At 26.7% G+C, this 19495-nt stretch overlaps 1 protein-coding gene across 3 annotated transcripts in view; it reads right to left on the bottom strand.

Moving 5' to 3' along the window:
• LOC129981023 (stomatin-2-like) overlaps positions 1 to 18278 on the bottom strand; it is a 66438-nt gene extending 48160 nt beyond the window's left edge. Inside the window, exons 1-2 of one of the 3 annotated variants that reach the window (XM_056091620.1) lie at positions 18159 to 18278; positions 17532 to 18033 (exon numbers count right to left, since the gene is read on the bottom strand). In XM_056091620.1, coding sequence (XP_055947595.1) covers positions 17532 to 17619 — 88 coding nt within the window. In that variant the 5' untranslated portion in view covers positions 17620 to 18033; positions 18159 to 18278. Of the gene's footprint in view, positions 1 to 934; positions 956 to 17531; positions 18034 to 18158 lie in introns of those variants that run through there. The other 2 variants (XM_056091619.1, XM_056091621.1) reach the window with 2 other exon arrangements.
• Between the last annotated feature and the right edge of the window lie 1217 nt (positions 18279 to 19495).

Below are 19495 nucleotides of genomic sequence, written 5' to 3'. Positions count from 1 at the left end.
ACATTTTCATTTTATATTTGGAAAAAATTTTGTGCACATTTTTACATTTAACTTATATCCATTCATATATGAAATAATTATTTTATTATATTGGAATTATTTATTAAAAAAATTCCTATTTTAAAATTTCAAGATACTATGGACATTTAAACAAGAATTGCTTTATAAATTCTCAAAGGTGATAATTGTAGGAATAATTATTTTATATTATAAAGTAAATTTCAAGGAGTTAATACAATTTACATGTCAACAATTTTCTGTAAATGCGAATGACCATATAAGTAAATAAATATTTTTTCTAATATTCAATATAGAAATTCTTTTTTGTAATACTAAGCAAGAAACCCTATTGTAATTAAGGAATAAGGTCATTAAATTCAATAACTGTAATACACTAAGATATTTTGTCGATATTGGATTTGTAATTTATCAAAAACTAAACTCTGTTACACATAATGACTAAAACGGAAACTATTTGATTTCAGCTTGCTTCAAATAATATGCATTGAAATACTTAGTTTTGAATCGATGAACTGTTTCGTGCTTTGAACAGCTCATCGATTTTATAATAATTGTTTTCCTTTGACACTTCAAATAAATAATCGAAATAAAGCACAAATTCTATGTTTATCTGTAAAATCTTGACAACTTTTGACACGATTGTATAATTTTCCTAATTATTTCTAAATATCAATTTATAGCGAATTTAAAAGTTCTCTTTGAGTGTTTTAGAATTTATTACGAAAAAATGTGCAATAATAATCAATAAGTAGTGTGCAATTATTTAAATGGTGATAAACTGGCAATAATTCACATTGCTATCTATGTCTATTTCAAACAAAACCTGAGGGATAAAAATAGGATTTTGTGTATTTTACAGAATCATCGTGCTCTAATGTAATATTTGCATTAGGCAAGAAGAATCAATACTTACACATGGATGAAACTTAAATTCGTATACAAATGAATGCTAAGTGCCATCTCCTGGTGTTTTCCGGAAGGATGCGTCACGGTTGCCATGACAACTCATGATCAATGTTTCACCACCAACAATGACGTCATTTCTGGCCTTGTTGCCATTATAATTTGTTTAATGTAAGTTAATAAAAGTAATCTTGTTTGAATTTCTCATTAAATATAGTTTGCTTCATTTGATATTCATGATTAATAATTTCATTTTTTTAAAAATAAGCAATATAAATAGAAGTGACATTTCCATTTTAGCATTCTTTGAATAGCTAATAAATTCGTACATGTTTATCTTCCTTTCTATGAATAGGAAAGCGCTGTTCTATAAAATTGATTGTTTTATAAAATGAATTCATTTCTGGCGTTTTCAATTTTCTATTCGGATGACATTTTGTTATTATTTTTATACTTCAATCTGAAGCGTCTTCTAAATATATCAGATAGAATTTATAAAAAATTTCAAGATGAATGAAAACCAAATTTATGCTACAGTTTTGTAAATATTTTTTCTATTGTATTCAATAAGATTGTAAAATGTTTTTGCTTCGGAAATATGTTCGAAACAATTTAGGTTTCTGAAAAGAAAAATCTGTATTTCATCAGAAGAAACTTCATCAAAAAGCAAATATTTTTTTTTTTTTTTGTGCATTATACGTTTTTGTTTTGTTTCATTTTACAAACTTTTAGCAAAAAAAACTTAAAATATTTCTTTAGCTTTATTAGTTTTTATGACAAATAAATTTGCTTTGCTATGAAACAGAATTATTTTCAGATAAAAGATGACAAAAGATTTAATAGCATGGAATTTTCATTAAAGTAAACTTATAAATTGTATATTAAGCATTCCATATTATACTTTATCTGTTATTTGTATCTTTTTTAATTACATTTTTAAAATGTGGAACTAAGGTTTTCTGGTATTGTAAATACTTTCTGATTTAATCTGTTTAATTCAGACAAATAATTAATTAATTTTTCGAAATATATGAAAAACAAGAATTATTATTTAAAATTATTTATTCATGTTTTAAGAATTATTATTTTCAAATATATTTATTTGACTTTTTCAAAGAATATTAAAGATTATTCATCTTGGATCTATCATTAAATAATAAAATAAATGAAAAATATCTATTTGTTAAAAGTTTTTAAAAATTAGAAAAAGTGTTCAATTAGCCTTTGGAAAAAGTCTTTCAGTGATGGAATTTTAATTCGTACTAAATAATAATGAATCATTGTATATAACAAAACAATAACCTATTCAGATTCTAAAATAGGTTTCTTCAAATTTCAGTTTCATATAAAGTACATGATCATTTTAACCAGAAATATGTACATAAATAAAACTCACAGTTTATCAGAAATTCAAGAGAAACTGAAAACAGGTGATAGAAACTAACACGACTCCCAAATATATTCTACAAGTTTAAGTATTCATTTGAAAATGAATCGTCTATCAGTGAAAATGTGACATTCCACATCATCCGCTAATCACTTCGAGTTGAAATCATTTCAATAATGCAGAATTTTCATAATTTCCATTTCACTGAAGTTTACGTGAATATTTATACCTGCAAATCACGAGTGAAAGACAGTCCCATTAATTCCAAATTCTAACAATTTATTTCATGCTCAAATGGCTGAACTTGACACTTTGTGACATGAATACTTGATACATATGCTTTAAAATGGTAATAATGTATCAATGCAAGTTTAATTTAAATACCTCAACGTTCCATTTTGAAGCAATACAAGGATTATTTAGAAATGGGTTTCGTAACTTTGAACTGTAGGGAAAAGATGAGAAAAATACTTAAGTCGACATCGCGCAAGTGACCTTTGACCTTCGATGTTTCAGATATTTCGTTTTAATATACATCAGACCCAGATATTTAACAGATCTTTGAAAGAACCGGGTCTCGACCATGGAACTTTCTGGTACCAAGATGTTACACTCTATGCTTTCACGGCTTTTTTGGAACTATATAGAAATGAAAAATATATCTAAATGAATGTCATAAAAAGTTAATTTTTAAAAGTTTAACCACAATGTATAAGGTGAAATAGCTATAAATATACAATTAGAAAAGCTATAACAATTTTTATAAGTTTCAAGGTCATTACAGTTAGCAACATTAAAGTATTCGGATTAAAGAAATTGAGCACCTTCTACCTGTCGTATAAAAAGTACTTATAATGGTTAAAAAAAAAGAATGTAAACGTTCGAAATTGTGGCGGATTGATATGAGCGATTATAGAACCTGGAACCTTGCGGTTCGCACTCCAGTAACATGACCATGATACAAAGGCAATTACTCGGTTAGCATAGTTATTAACTGGCTTATAAGCTTTCACCACAAAATAAACATTGTTATCAATTTTTATAATGTTTTGTAAAATCAGTAGTATACAAAATAGGATTATAGGACACTCCTGCTCTATCATCAATATACAGTCATATTGTGAAGCAGTGTTCTCGATCTTCTACGTTTGTTAAATTTATTTACTTTAATTATCTTGGGAAGTCCATTTTTCAGCTTGTAAACTACCTCGTGTATTAATTATAGAAATACCTGAACTTTTCATTTTAGATTTTTTTTAAATGGTGTGCTTTACTGTTTGATTTTATTATTAGATTATAGATAAGTCAACCTACTGACTCGCAGACACGCCACGAAGGCACACGGATTAAAACCATAAAGCTGAATGACAGGACTGCCGCAAAAGCAACACTGGTGGGGACTGTGGTTGAGTCCTAAGGGCCATCACCGGCCACGGTACAACCCTCCCCGAAGGAAATACATCCCGTCAACTATGGGAGGAGTCAGATCCCCCCCCCTATTTGTGTACCCTCCAGGGTGGCGAGATCCAACCACCATGCCGGAAGCATCTCATCCTCATTTCGAAGTGCCCCCCGGGGGTTAGCAAGAATAGATGAAAGAAAAATGCATTATTAGTTAAAATGTTATAATTGAAATAATATTTTTCTTATATTTAATCGCAAATTAATATTATTTCCTTAATCAACAATAAACATTAAATGAAATATTGTAAAATCAATAAACATTGCAAAATACAATGCGGAGAATGCATTCAATGCAGAAAAAAAAATGTCTTCCCCGATATTTATAAAACATAATTTGATTAGGAATAATCTTCAGATTGTTAAAAATGTAAATGTCAGATGATGCTTCAAATATACACGCATGAGACTCATTTTTACATGAAATTGTTACATATATCCATATTTTAGTCTAAGCGACATTTAGCTGACAATTTTTAGACAACGTGTCTTTTTAAGTTACATGCCATTTTCACACGTACGCATATGTCGAAGTTTTTATTATTAAATAAAATTGTTTTAAAATATACGATGGTCATCCAGAAAATAAATATCGTTAGTTAGACAAAATGAAAAACACGATATTTATTTTTAAAAATTCTGTTACATACCTGAAATTTCCTTCACTTCTCTATATAATCAATTTCTACATTTAAAGATTTATTGCATCTATCATCACTTTCAAACATTTATCGTCCAGAAGTTCTTTCAGCTGAGGGAAAAGATGGAAATCGCTAGGAGCAAACTCCGGGATATGATGGATCATCAAAAATTTGTCATCCAAATTGATGCAGTAATTCTTTTGTTTGAATGCATTGACCACATGGCTTTATGAAATAATAGCAGAAAAGTATAACATGGAAATTCTGAACCTCGTGACAAAATACGACAAATGTTTAATGAAACTTTAGGGATCCAACAGGATTTGTTTCAGGTTCGTATGGCGCTTTTCATTTTGTTTGATTAAACGCTCTTTATTTTCAAAGTAACTCTCATAATTTAGTAACAACGTGAGAATCTCTTATAATAGAAGAGAAGAATGTAATGCTCATTTCTGTGAATTCTCTAAGGGACACCTGGTGGATCTGCTATAAATAAGTTTTGAAGTGTGGAGAAATGCACACAAGTACATGTTTTTGAGATTTTTATTAGAATTTTATTTAATTAAAAATTAAGAGAGATTTTGAATTTTTTCCACAAAAATAAATCCAAAATTATTTTTATACCCTTGTACTGATCTAAAGTTAGTTGTTATGCAAATTTTTTGAAATTTTGGCAATTTTTTTTGTAGAATTTTTAACATTTAGCAGTTGAAATGAAGTTAAAAACGTTTTCATTATTTTATTTAACATTTCATCCTATAATTCTTTTCCATTATTGAAAGTGAAAGTTTCTGTTTATTATCCGTTATTATTCTGTTTACTGGAAAAGAATCTGAAGAAAGTAAAGATGCAGTATTGCAAAAGTTAACGTGCAATTGCAAGATGGATTAATCTAACAATTGTGTTTTTAATGACTCTATACTATCTTTGGAATCGAACTCATTTAAAAAGGTTCATTTGCGTATTAAAAAGAGAAGGTGTGAGATTAGTAAAATAAGATAGTTTTAATGTCTCTTATAATCTCAGTATTAAAGATATTTTATGAGGCAGTTATGAACATCAGATTATATATTAGACCATTTTTTCAAATTCATGACAATCAATTCTCCCGGCGAACCAGTTGGTCACTAAAGGTAGCTAATAGTACATATCAACCGATTCATGGGGAGGGAAGTGCAGCTTCTGTGAGTCAAAAGACTGGAGCACCAGGAGGTAGAAGACTGTCTTAGCTCCTTCGCCTGCAGATTTTAGCTGGGCATAGTGGAATCGGATGGTTCCCCCTACTCATGATTGGTATAGAGCCAATAAGCCGGTACAGTCTTTAATTCTTCCTTGTGATAGAAAAACCAACACTTGCCTGTCGCGCCTTGCCAGTGGCCACCTTAAATGTCTTTTCTTTTCTCAGGGTGAAAAATTTTAACCTCTTTGCCCGAAATGCTGCCAACATCAGGCTTCTGCTGAACATATTCTAGACTGTTTAGGACTTCATTGGGGAGAAATTTATTCTTCTCCCTTTCTCGTTTTTGGCTTTCATTTTGTCAACGGATTTTTGGATTTGGTCTGACTAAGTCAGACCATGGTGATTAGCAACAACAACAACAATAGTACGTATGTCATAACTGATAGAAATCCTTACCTGAAAGGTGCTTAATACATAAATACATGAAATTGAATACGATTCAAGTTTGAAGGCTAAATCCTGAGACGGTTGAATGCCAAAATCTTACAAATATTTAATAGCCACATTTAGAAGCATTTGAAAATTTATTTCTCGATTAGACATGTTTTTTAGAAATAGTTGTTTTTGATAAAATAATCTTTTATATTTAAAAAAATATATAAAGATTTTAAGTTTTTATATAAGTTCAAAACAATTAAATAGCATCCAGCTAAACACTCATTTGATTAAGTTTCAAGTCAAGTAATTTATAGTTGAATATCATAACCAATCATATAATGAAAATTCCAAATTCTTGGTATTTTCATACTTTTTATTAAGTGGCAGGACGATTAAAGGTTCTTTTATCCTTCTAAGATTACTAATTACTTGATATCTGAAGTTTTTTTCATTCAGAATTCAAACATGAAAACTCGCACTTTACGCTCCAAAGTGCTGAATCAAGCCGATTTTTCCTCATCGGCAAATATTTATTTTTCTGCTGAGTAGAACAGCGATTAAATATTATGTCATTCCCTGTCATCCATCCGAGATTCTTAATTATTTGCAATTTGAAACACTCTTCATCTAGAGATGAAAAAAGACCATTCTACTTATGAAAATGCTGGTTCAAACTATGTTACTGTCATCTTTATACATTCCCACTTTTTGAAATTAAAAATCTGAATTTGAGCAATCTCAAGTGATGCGCAGTTAAAAATAACAAGAAGAGTTTAGTATCAAGTGCTGAATACTGAAAAATTCTATTAAAAAACTTTTTTGATATTTAAAAGTTACTAAGATTCATTTAAAATGAAATTAGGTAAGAAAATTCCATTAAAACTTTGTGATATTTGCTTATGAAAAATTGAATTATTCTTATTAGCACAAGATGTACTTTTATGACATTTAAAAGTTGCTAAGATTCATTTAAAATGAAACTAGGTCAGAAAATTCCATTAAAACTTTGTGATATTTGTTTATGAATAATTAAATTATTCCTATTAGCACAAGATGTACTTTTATGACATTTAAAAGTTACTAAGATTCATTTAAAATGAAATTAAGTAAGAAAATTCCATTAAAACTACTTTGTGATATTTGTTTATGAATAATTAAATTATTCTTATTAGCACAAGATGTACTTTTATGACATTTAAAAGTTACTAAGATTCATTTAAAATGAAATTAGGTACGAAAATTCTATTAAAACTTTGTGATATTTGTTTATGAATAATTAAATTATTCTTATTAGCACAAGATGTACTTTTATAACATTTAAAAGTTACTAAGATTCACTTAAAATGAAATTATGTCGGAGAATTCCATTAAAACTTTGTAATGTTTGTTTATGAATAATTAAATTATTCTTTTTTGCACAAGATGCATAACAATACCGATAAGAATTTGCCATGCATTATAATAAATTTAAAATGCTTCACGGCATTCTAAATATCGTATACATTCTACTGATATCGTTATAATGTGTCTTAACTATAACTGCTGTAAATATTTCAGCTGAGAAATATTCGATTTTTATAATCTAACTATTTAGTAGAAAACTTTCAAAAAGTTATTTTTATCGTATTGTTAATTCATATCCAATAAATAAATTTAACATAATTGAGAACATAAAATCTAAGTTCAGGAAATACAAAATTATGTTATTATCCTCTCTCTCTCTTTCGACTTATATAAGCCATGGGATCTTTTACGGTTCTAAGAATTTCTTACGCAAGATTTTAAACACAAAAAACTGAAGTTTATTTTTTTCTTTATTTGAAATAAAAATTTTTATGATCAATTATTTTTTTTTATTTTCAAAATAATTTGAATAACTTCAAATAGATTGTCTATCACTTGTTTTTATATTCAGGAAATCTTTTTATACATTAGTTTCGCTTGCAACCTTAACCTTTAAAAAAACAAATAAATCGATCTATTTCTCTGCAGGATAACTGTCAGCTAATGATTGGCCCCGGACGCCAAAAGGATAATTGGAGATACTTAAGGAAAAGGCGTGAACTTTTCTTTTCTTGTATAGAAGGCAATACAACAACGGATTCTATCGATTCGTTTATTGGTCAGAAAACAGAAGTATCGATTGTTTGCGAAGGTCCTTGAGTTAAATGCTTGGCAAGTAAATCCTTCCTTATTTCTTTATAAAAATAAACAAACATATTTATATTTTTAACAGACATAAAGAATAAACTTATAGTTTACTTACATTTATTCTGGGAAATTAATAATTGTATTTATAAATGTTAACTGTATTTATAAATGATGAATGTTTATTCGCTTTTTACTGTGAAATTAATAATCAATTTTCACGGTAGTTCGAGTATTCGAATTCAATTTAAAATCTTCGGGCCTTATTATTTACATGGGATTTGAATTTAAATTAACGTAAAAATTTGTAATGCAACTTATGCGTGTTTTTAAATGCATACCTCATATATGAATTGTTCTCTAGCGTAACGTTTTCGTGAGAATTACAAATAGTTCTTATAGATTCTTGAAAAATTAGAAAAAGAAACCTTGAGAAAGAAAATATTGTCAAATTCTTTTTTGTTTCTAAAAAATAACATTATAGGTTTTTTTTTTTTTTTTTTTTTGCTAGAAAATCATTAAACTTTATTTTATTAATCCATTTAATTAATATTATTTTAATTTGATCATTAAAGTTAAATAAAAAAATAAACTTTTTGCTCGCTTCTACTTTTTTTATATTTACTTTTTATTAAAACTATTATTATTATTTATTATTACTATTTATTTCGTATTTTATTAAAAGGGGAGGATTGGAAAATCAAGGTATTGAAACTGAACAGAAACTCAAGTTAATTAGGCTAATAATTTCTCTTTGAATATGTATTAAAATCTATGACATTTAAAATCTAATGAAATGAGGTATAGAAGACTTTTATAAAATTCTTGCCGTCAACTTAAAAAAGATAAAAGAAATGGATGTGAAATATATTTGATTCTCTCTTGGAAACGAATTTCGAATTTCACTGTATAATCTTAAAACAACAGAATATTTGCAAATATGAAAATATAACAGAATTCCCGTTATTCGGGGTAGCTTTAAAGGAATAAAAAGTAAGAAAGGAGTCTTCAAACAAAATTCTTCTCCGAGTGAAAACGAGTATAAGCAGCGAAAGAATAAAACCCAGTTTGAACATCGATACGTTCAAACTGTTTTTGTTTAATGAAAGTTAATCAGTTTTTTAATGCAAAAAGTTAACAACAATGTTTTGGTAATTATAAATAAATACTGCGTTTTTACATTAAGAAATTACCTTTCAATTTGTCAGTTATACAATCAATTGACATTCGATTATTCGAATTGAATTTTGTCCTATTAATATGAATATTTCAATTTCTAGAGCGTAGAACAACGTCTCATATTTATAATCATTATGACTATTGAAAAATTATCAAAGCGTCACCATTATTAAAGATTACAAAGAATACTTTTTTGCCCATTATACTGTTTAAGAAATATAAACGAAAAGAAAAATAAATATATGTATTGATGAAAGGGATTGCTCTGGTACGATACCAAAATCTAAGACTTAAATGAGAAAAGGTCATGGAATAATAGCACTGTAAAGCATGAGATTTTTTACGGATTTCCTCTAAAAAAAGAATGATTAACTTAAAAATAAGAAATTGGATATTACATTAAAGATCTAAATAAAGAAAAATTATAATGGAAGAAAAAATATAGAAAGCAATAAAAATAATTGAGGAAAAAATACATATATTTCCATTGTATAGTAGTCCTTTATTAGCATGCAAACACGATAATCATATTTCATTATTTCTCACAGTTTCAAAAGTTCTGACTAACAAAATCATATAAATAGTGAGATATAAGATTTTATAAACTACTTTATAGACTCTCTAACAGAACTGAAATAATATTGAAACCAGTTAAGAATAGAGAAATGTAGAAAAAGATGGTCGAATCTCTCAAGTGAATTTCCTTTTCATATATTGCTGCTCTCAGACGGAAGAAAACTAGAATCGGATCTTATAAGGTCCGATATTACACAGCATACATAAAGAAATATACCTCTGACCTTTCAAAATAAGACGCAAGAAAATTCCATTTCGATTTACTTCCATAAGTTCACTAGACGAACAATCTTAAAAATACATGGCATATCATTCCAAATTATTCAGCATTTTCTGTAAAGAAATAGGCCAAGACCGATCTAAACACACACACACACACACACACACACAAAAAAAAAAAAAAGAAAAGAAAAAAGAAAGGACAGGCGAAAGGGAAAACGGAAAATTTAATTTTTAATGTAATTTTTTCCCCTTTATCTTATAATTAAAATGTTATTATAAAAAGAATATAAATTTTTAAAAATATTTAATATGTGTTAACATTCCATGATAAATGTGAAGATCTATAGATTTATGGAATTTATTGAATTGCTTTTATTTCTTGAAAAAAAATTAATAGGATCTTTAGCATTTGAAATACAATTTTAGCATTCTAATTTTGCTGAAGAAGCATAATGGATCGCCAATGGTGCTGAAAAAGTATTTTAAATATTTGCTTTTATATATATTATAATAACTATTTTTTATGCAGAGTCAGTAGCATCTAAAAAACAAATAAAGAAACTATCCTAAAGAAACAAATGCTCTAGAAAAGCGGTAATCCCCTTTTATTTAATAATTTCTTAAATAAATTGATTTTTTTTTTCATTAATCTTGCTTAGTGAAGAAATTTTGTTGAAAGGAACTATTTTTTTGAAATTCATTTAGCAAACGTTTTTCCTTGAGGAAGTTTTATGTTGACAGTAGATGCTTAGTTATCAATGCTAATTTCAATTCAATCGTTTTGATTGCAACGATTGTATCTGAAGTTTCAAATTATAAATGATTTAGAAATTTATATCATGTGCGTTCAAAATAAATTCATTAAATTTATAATAAAAGTATATGTCACAAAATATTCATGAGAACATAACAATCATTTCGATTACTTGAAATTTGCTACTACCAGTTTAAAATGTTATTATTTAAATAAGAAACAGCACCTGGGAAAACTAATTTTATCGGGTTTAATTATTTTTAGAGGCTTATTCAAACGATATGAAATAGAAGAAAATGATGAAAAATATTCAAAGTGTGAATCTTTATACTTATAACAGAGAAAGACACATTCTGGTAGAGCAGAAGCAAAATATAATATTTAAAATTCGGTGTAAATATGTTAAATTATTTATACTATAAAATATAGAAAAAAAATGTTAATTATAATTCGTTCATATAAGATGCGTCAATAATAGTTTGAATGATTGCGGAATCTGATTCAATTTGCCATTATAATTACATCCATGAAGAATCATTATTGCCCATTTGGCCATGAAACATCATTATTGCTCAGAATAATGATGCTTTATTATCTATACAATAAGTATTTTATTTTTGCTGATTTCAGGTAAAAATATTTAGACAATTAACAATTCTTTCATTTATAACAGAATCATCTATTATCAGATCTTTCATTTATAACTTTTTTTTAATTTCGCGAAATAAAAAAAATTGCGTGCTAATATTGATTATCTAAAATTTATGGAATGGAGGCGAGATTAAAGTTGGTTTAGAACATTAGATTCAAAATGTAAAAGAAACTTAACGCTCTCATTTGTTGTCTTTATTTTTAGGGGAAAGGTTTTGTCAGAAAAACTTCATTTTGTTATATATCACGTACCAAAATAAGTGCTGTTCTTTTCCGCTCAATCATACGAAAATAAAACTTTTTTTTTTTTTTGCTTCTTAACACAGCTAAATAAAATATAGCTCTGAAAATGTGTATCTTCGACATTTAGTAAAAACGGATCAATACTCCACCCACATTTATTATAGAAGAAAAATAGAGAAAATTACTTTTTCAACTAATCAGAAGAAATAACGTCTGCAAATTCGATACTCATCTTGGAGAAGTTTTCAATATTTTTTTTTTCAAATCTATCTATCCATAATGTTTTTTGTTTCTTCGTTTGTTTCTACATAACTTGCGTTGATGACGGAAATGAATTCAATTTTCTAGTGAAAATCATTATAACTATATTATCAATTACCCTTTGCTCTTTATTATACTTTTAAGAACCATTATTTCCTTCTTCATTTCTCATATAATTTTCTTTTGAGAACTTTATAGAGCCTGAGCACGTGTTATTGAAATAGAAGCGGGGACAAAATTACTCATCGTGAAAATAACTGTAAAATTTAATACCCTTTGCTCTTTATAAAAATATGCGAAGCACTATTTTGAAGTTCATTGCTCATCTCATTTTCTCCTTAGAAACTTATATATTTAACAGACTACAAGTATGTCATGAAATAAGAAAACAACATGACACAATGTAATGGGAAAAATACTTGAAATGAAGCTTTAAGTGAGATTAGAAAGTACTTTATATAATCTTAAATCATAAAAATACAGGATGTTCATTAAAGTTACAACCCACATTAGTGCGAGATCGGCGACAATGTCATTTATGGATATAGTAAAATGACTTCGTGTTATACTGTGATATCAGTTCTAATGCGGCTGACGGCAAACAGTGGAGTTAGTATTCCTATTACAAAGTCGGTATATAATACGGGAGGAAAGTTAGTTACAAAATTGTAGCACTTTTTCGATTTAGTACGAATGCAGTTTGAACGAGATAATGTTAAGAGTAAAATGTATAAAACGGGCATTTGTTTGAGCGCTATTTTTCAAACTTGTGACATACAACTCACGACAACAGGTGAAAAAAATGATAAACATCGATCCGATGGTATATTCGTTTGCACTGTTATCTGATAATTAATTGTATTACTTTATTTTTCTAATGCTTTCTAGTGTAAGAGAGTTAAAATTGTGTCCAAACAAACGCACATTTCACGTGTTTTTCGCTTAGTATTATTTTATTTAAGATGTCACATTTTAAATAGATGTCACTTTATAATTTCTAAGTGGACTTCTTCGCGGACCTTGCACCACTTTCGAGATAAAAACCTTCATTCCGTTGTTTGCTTCCAGGTGGCGTAGTAACTTCACATTGTAGCTTTGCTGATCTATACACCAAGTTTGTGGTAATAGTCATTGGCGTTCTGAAGCTCATGTGGGATAGAATGATTTTAATTCAACTCTTTATATATTTCGATTTTTATATATGTAATATCTCTTTAAAATAAAAGTTCAAATGTTTTTTATTCATAATAAAAATATATTATCTTCATTCAGCGTTTGGAAACTCCTGCGTGGTAGATGTCATTATTATATTGGAGTTCAAAATTATAATAATCCGAGATGTAAGCAAAAAATATCCATTTTAAAATTTAAATCGAATTGACATGAGTTAAAGAATTGAGGCGAAATTTCTTCTTGAATTCTGTCATATATTCTATTTAAATATTCGAGTATCTAATAAAATCTAATCACTGAGAATACAATTTACATCAAAATAATGTCAGATAAAAATATTTAACGGGAATGCTAATCTTTGTAAATGTGGCGATTAGATGTGAAAATATATTTCAGATTTTAAAATCTCATTTTAAAGGGGTTATTAATAGAGAGTCTTCTCTAGACATAAAACAAAATAATATGATTTATCTCGAGTTAAAGTAGTTAATAATTGTCAAGATTTCCAAGAAGTTTTATTACAAGTGGATAATCTATTTCCGAGTCTTACATACTGTTATATATAAATGAAAAGAATTATAATGAAATAATTGAATTCTAGCTTTTGGCATCTCTTTCAAGGTATAAAAACATAAATCTAATGTAAATAGCAACTCAGTGATCTTTTCAACAATTTCGGTGGCTGTACATTGAATTCCTTGCTTTACTTTGAGAGCGAATGCAGGACTGTGCCTATTGTTCGGCACATGCGCTATGTAATATAAATTATTTAAGTATTCTTTTATGCTGGTTTAGTTTTATTTATTTTAAATAAATGAGAAACGAACTTGTCAGCTGCATTTATCAAGACTAAAGAATAAACATTAATTGTTTATTCACGTGACTTATTACATTGAATTCATCGATTACACATTTACATCGATTACACATTAACACGTTTCGCTTTATTTTCATTTCATTAAATTCCTAACTCAAAAAGATTTAATCTGAATAGATTATATTCTATAATCAAATAAAGGAATAGGGATTTGCAATAGTAAGTCTAAAATGTCATGTCCTTTTCAAATATCACTTTCGAATAGATACTAATTTAATTACTTGATTTGTTTTCTGTATCATTAATTTAGCCAATTTTATATTGGTGTTTTTAAGGAATATATAACTGTCATGTAATAGAAAGATTTTCGAAAAACATTCTGCTGGAGGTTTTTTTTTTTTTTTTTTCTTTTTGTCAAACTGAATTTTCTCATTTTAAAGAACTGACAAACAATTTTAAAATTTAAAATATTTGAAAATGTTTTAATTTTAATATAAAATTGTTATTTATAAATAAATTGAGCATTTAATCTTAAACATTTTCAAGAAACACAAAACATGGTTAATTTATAAATTAAGTGCACAAAAATCAGAGAATAAGATTTTTTTGCATATACAGCACTAGACTGCAAAGAAGAATATAAGAAGAAAAAATTACCCAGGATCCTTTGCTGCGTGTTTGTCTTTTATAATTCTATCCCAGGAACAGCAAAAGAATATTTTATATTTAAATTCTTATCTTTATATTGTAAATTTACATATAGTATAAGGTTATAAAAAGCTTTTTTATTGCTTTATTTTTAAAAGTTTTATGAATTTTTAAAAATAATTATATATATATATATATATATATATATATATATATATATATATATATATATATATATATATATATATATATATATATATATATATTGGTTATGTAAAACAAATAAAACTTGTTTCGTTTTGCATGGATATTTTCGAATAAAATCATACAAATCCTTTAAAATTTTGAATAAAATATAATTAAATGTTAACTTGATTAAATTTGTACAAAAACGTGTTAGCTATTTTACTCTTTTAGATACACATTTTATTTGAATACAACCTCGCAAAGGATTTTTAAGCGATAGTCAGAAGATCTATCCCTACATTTTACTTCTAAAACTAACCATCAGGAAGATTTAAATTTGAAATAAATATTGTTAATAAAATTAAATATTCTAAATATTTTTTTACGTCTAAGACAAAATATCTTGGAGGCATGCCAAATAAAATAATTCTCAGTGAATCCCAAAAAATAAAATTTGATTTGGACAGAAGATTGAATTGAAATTAATTACTTCATATGAAAATAATGAATTGATAAAATGATTTGACAAGTATGTTGAAACAATAAATGCTTAATTCTTTGTTTGTAAGGTATAATTTTTAATCCTTCTTTTATTCTTTTAAACAAATAACTTTCCAGATAAATATTATGATTTACTGACAAATACTGCGATGTAAAGAATTATATTAAAATTATTAATAAGAAAAATATATTTTTGCTCAAAATACTGACTAGCACATTGAATTATTGATGTCATTCATACATTTTTCATCACACTCTTGCATAAAAAAAATAATAAAATAGACGCTATTGCCTTTATTTCATAAAGAAAATATAATAAAGGAAATAGTCTCTGAAGTTTTGAATGTAATAATAATAAGATAGAAATCTAATACTAAAATTATAAAGACTATTTGTTTTAGAAATGAGCTTTTAACTAAGTGAAAAAATATAGATGGTTTCTTAGCTACAGGACATGGAAATTAACTACATAAAAACTTTCAACTGTAAATAATTAATTAATAGTAAACAGCAAAGTAGAGACAGGAGATTATATCATAATTTCAAAACAACAAGAAACAATTAGGAAATCAATAAAAATCAATATTTTTACAATTTTAAAGGGCAGATAACTAATTATTTTGGACTTTGACCATTGATTATATAATTGAATTAGTGCTAAATCCTTTTCATTATAAAGTTTATAATTTATACATTTTTATAAAATTTATTATTTATAATTTTTTCCCGCTGATTTTAACACTGAATTTATATTTTAATGTTGTTTATTTTATATCATGCAGGTATTCGTAACGAAATAATTATTTGAAATAGAATTCTGGCTACAAATAAGTTATATCTGGCTGTTAGAATAAGCTACCAAAGAAACTAGAACAGTTTCATATTTGTTTACAAAATATATAAACTATAAAATAACTAATCTTTAATAATGCTTTTGATTAATAAAGAATTGATATTTCGTAACTACTAAAGAAAATTTAGAATTTTTATTTATTCTGTTACGTTCTCAACTTTACGAATAATATGTTTAATGTAAGAAGAATATTGCAATAAAAATGAATAATATAGTAAGAAAGAATAATGTAATAAGAAAGACATATTATTATTATTCTATTTTTATCTAAACTATAGCAATGACGAAAAAGTAGTAAAAGTTATTATTTTTTATTTTAAATGAAATTCACTCATTAATGCTGTAACTGTACTTAAGTCAAGAAAATTTGAGTTCCGCTTTTAATGTAATTTCTTATAAAATTAAGTATTAAAATAATACAAATTTCCCTTTCAATAAACAACTATTTGAATTTCATATGTTATGCATTTCTCAGTTTGCATTGTTTTACATTGCAGAAATGATTCTATTTCATTAATTATATTTACTTTTTATGGTGAAAATTAATAAATTTTAAGTTTCTACTACATTAAAAAGAATTAAAAACAATTTTTTTCTTCCTAAAAATCGATAAACTTCTAATAACTCGTCTACTAAATTTTAAGTTAGCGCGAAGTTTTAAATCAATACTACATTTAGACAAGTAAAGAATCTGTACTGCAAATTTACGTATAAACGAAAACAATATTCGTCAAACAAATTATAATGATAAAATATAAAAATATTTACTTCTGGTTTGCACTCTAACAAAAAAGAAACTAAAAATTTGACATGTTTATTACAAAAATAAATATGAAACAATAAATAGTTGACTAAGTCATTAATGGCGAATAGAAAACAAAAAACTGTTATTAAATCTTTTTATATCTTTTAAACAATTGCGGTTGATTTTTCTGATTTAAATATAAATTAAACAGATGACATTTTAGAAACAATATATTTTCCTGTTAAACTTTAGATCTTTATAATTGTATAATTGATTACTTAATAGACAATAAATTATGGGATATTTACATTTTTTACACATCCAGAATTTCATCTAATAAAACAAATTATTGGGAATATAATCAAATGATTCATCTATTTTTACAAAAATTCATTTCTAAACATTTCATTATAATTTTATAAAAGTGATACAATTTTATGGAAGCACGAATTCAGTAATGAATTTATTTGTAAAGACAATTAAAAGCTTCATTTCATTTAAGGAAATATTTAAAGAAGTATATATTATATTATAAAAACCCACCTCCAAAATGCCTTAACTCATTATTAGTTGTCTTTTCCTGCGCCATACTATCTTCTTCTTCAGGCTCTGGTGAAACTTGAGTTGGCATGCAGATTGAAGATAATAAAAAATCAGGCTTATTTTGAATGTTACGGAAACGTCAGGCTTCTCTGCTTTCAAAACAATTGATTTTATTTCAAGGAAATGCGAATTCCTCCTCACGCAAACTGGGACAACTTGTATCTAATGATATATGTCAAAAACAAAATCAATCTCCTATAATTACTAAGTTATTTAGAGTTGTTTTGACATTTATAAGGACCATCAAATATGGTCCCGTGACGAGTAAAATGGTTGTGTCTTAGCTGACTAGCCCAGCATTTTCCATTGATTATATTCGGCTGTAGCTTATGTCTAAAAGATCCACCATCGTGGTCTGGGCTTGCGTTGCTGAATCCGGGTTGCCAGGAAACGGAACTTCGCCAGGCAGCGCTATTCCGGCGAATTTTAGCTTATTTCGAATCTAAAAGAAAAACGAAAAAAACGGAAAAACGTTGCTTTATAAACACTTTGAAACATTCTTGTATAACTTTAATTAGAATATCGATAACTATATTTAGCATAACCTACAGAAAACGCTTAACTTACTTTTTCAAAAACAAATCTTTATTTTTGTTTTAATTATATTTACTTCCCATTTTGAAACGACACGTGTGCTTTATTGATTTCTTATTTTGAGAGGTGGTCAAAGGATGAGGATGAAAATGTCACCTAAATTGGCATCTTTCTCTCCTAACTTTTGTTCCATTCTAATGCATTGGCCTTTCTCCCAATGGATTTAACGAGCACTAGGTTCTTACACTGCAGCTATTCTTTTAAAACTAGTGTTGGGTGAAGTACTTCGGTCGCGGAGCTGAAACTTTACTTCTAGGCCTGTCCTTTCAACAAATCTATCACCTAATAAACAGAAATTTTTTGAAATACATGAAAATTTTAAAAGTCCAATTAAATATAAATCTAGACAAATCAGCTAAATCTTTCTTTAAATTATCAAAAAAATCAAACTATTAAAATCATATTCGTTATCAAAAATTATTTACAATTGCAAAAGATAATTGTATTTTTCCAAAAGCTAAGAATGTCTTCTTATTCTTACACCTACTTAGATATTACATATATTTCAAGAAATTAATCGCGAATTTAGGCGAAAAGAATGTGACATTCATTTTTTTTTAATCTCATCATCATATTTTACTTAAAAAAATTATATAAAGGCAATAATGTTTCCATGGCCTGGCGTCCCTAAGATGAACTTCCTGCACTTTTATCCCACTGTTGTCCCTCCTCAAGTCGTCGCAATACTGAATTTCATAGCAATATTTTTTTCAAAATAAATAAATAAAAGAATATCTTCCGTGTCATCTGCAGGTGAAAATTGTATTTATGACATTATCCACATTTAACTATTGTGGATTAACAAATAATTTTTTTTTCGTTATTCAGAATGCTATAGGCTTTAAACTGCTTTAATATTTTAAATCCAGTCACATAAGAATTAGCATAAAATTATTCATTTTTATTAATAATAAAGATACACGTGTAAGCATCCATGCGTATATGTGAATTGTATAAAACTAAGAAACAAAAATTACATTTATTATCTCGGCATTTTACAAAAGGAATCAGAAAAATATATATATATTAAGCAAAAGTCATCTTCTAATTTGTAAATCGATAACATATACAAATTAGAAGTTGACTTTCGCTTTTCATGCTTGACTATGTTTTTAATAATAATAGAACTCCATTAAGGAGAGCTTTTTTTTTTTTTTGCATGAATAATAATAAAACAGAGACAAACATATGGAAATAATATTTATCAAAAATTCGATTATTTCATATAGTTAATTTATATAGAAGATATTTAATTGAAATTAAATATAATAAATACTTTTTATGGACCAGTTGGTCACCAAAAATGATTA

Source organism: Argiope bruennichi, chromosome 8, assembly GCF_947563725.1.
Source record: "Argiope bruennichi chromosome 8, qqArgBrue1.1, whole genome shotgun sequence".
Taxonomy (NCBI): domain Eukaryota; kingdom Metazoa; phylum Arthropoda; class Arachnida; order Araneae; family Araneidae; genus Argiope; species Argiope bruennichi.
The sequence above is the reverse complement of the archived record's forward strand: the minus strand, read 5'-3'. Positions and strand labels throughout refer to the sequence as shown.